At 58.4% G+C, this 1,142-nt stretch overlaps 1 protein-coding gene across 1 annotated transcript in view; it reads right to left on the bottom strand.

The window, feature by feature from the left end:
* The window catches only part of LOC129690963 (keratin, type II cuticular Hb1), a 5,052-nt gene that overhangs the window by 2,502 nt on the left and 1,408 nt on the right, over positions 1-1,142 (bottom strand). Inside the window, exons 3-5 of the mRNA XM_055626801.1 lie at positions 863-923; positions 643-738; positions 1-141 (exon numbers count right to left, since the gene is read on the bottom strand). The exon at positions 1-141 is cut by the window's left edge and continues 4 nt beyond it. Coding sequence (XP_055482776.1) covers positions 1-141; positions 643-738; positions 863-923 — 298 coding nt within the window. The remainder of the gene's footprint in view (positions 142-642; positions 739-862; positions 924-1,142) is intronic.

The following is a 1,142-nucleotide window of genomic DNA, read 5'->3' as shown; positions in this document are numbered from 1 at the left end:
CTCTGCCCGGCTGCGGGTGGCGATGTCGTCATACTGAGCCTTGATCTCAGCCACGATGCAGTCCATGTTCAGGTCCCGGCTGTTGTCCATCTTGACGATGACCGAGGTGTCTGAGATGTGGGCGTGGAGGACTCGGATCTCCTGCAGGAGGAGGGGGAAGGAGGAGAGTCAGGTGGCCTGGGCTTTCCTCACCTGCCATGGCTGCACTCCCCATGGCTCTCTGGGAGCTGCAGCCCTATTTGCAGATGGACTCCACCCCTTAGAGAAGCAACAGTCTTCCCTTTGAGGCAGCCACAAGCATTCCCCAAATTCTTGCTTGTGGACTTGCTTAGCCCAGGAGAATCCAGGCTGCATAGGAAGGTTCCGTGGGGACAGACTGTGCCCTGATGTTCTCTTAGATCTGCTGCCCCTGGGCCAGCCAGGCTGGGCTGTGCCAGGCTGGGCTGCTGGTTCCCGGAAGGACTAGGTGGTCTCTGGGTGGGCAGCTTGTTCCAGATTCACCTCTTGCTCCTGTTGTGTCAGTCTGCCTGGCTCTCCAGCCTCCCACCTGTCACATGTCACATTGGGTCCCTTATGGGGGGAGCTTGGTGGGTTTGGGAGCTCCTTCTGAGCCTCATGCGTGCTGGCCACGGACACCCTCACCTCCTCATACAGTTGCCTCAGGAAGTCGATCTCCTGGGTCAGTGCTTCCACGTTGGCCTCCAGGTCCGACTTGCGCAGGTAGGCACAGTCCACGTCCTGTTGGGGTTTGCAGAGAGCCATGAAGCTAGTCTCCCTCGGACTTGGACATCTGGCTGCTGAGTGGCCGGCCAGAGGGGACAGGGTGGGCAGGAAGGGGTGGGGACTGGCTTTACTCACTCACCTTCTTTAGAGCCACAAACTCATTCTCTGCTGTGGCCCGCAGTGCAACTTCTTCTTCGTACCTGAGGCAGGAGGGGAAGGAGGCCTCATTCATCCACCGCAGGCCTCAGCCGAGAAGCCAGCCCACAGAGCAGTGCAAACTCTAGGCCTCCTTAGAGGATCTGGGAGGGGCCAGGCTCCAGGGCCTGGCCTGTGAGCACATTGGGTCTTTGCAGTACAGATAGATTAGTGGTATTTGAAGACTGTGCATTTGTACACACACACACACACACACACACACA

Source organism: Psammomys obesus, unplaced genomic scaffold (genome assembly GCF_907164565.1).
Source record: "Psammomys obesus unplaced genomic scaffold, mPsaObe1.curated_primary_1811, whole genome shotgun sequence".
Classification (NCBI taxonomy): domain Eukaryota; kingdom Metazoa; phylum Chordata; class Mammalia; order Rodentia; family Muridae; genus Psammomys; species Psammomys obesus.
The sequence above is the reverse complement of the archived record's forward strand: the minus strand, read 5'-3'. Positions and strand labels throughout refer to the sequence as shown.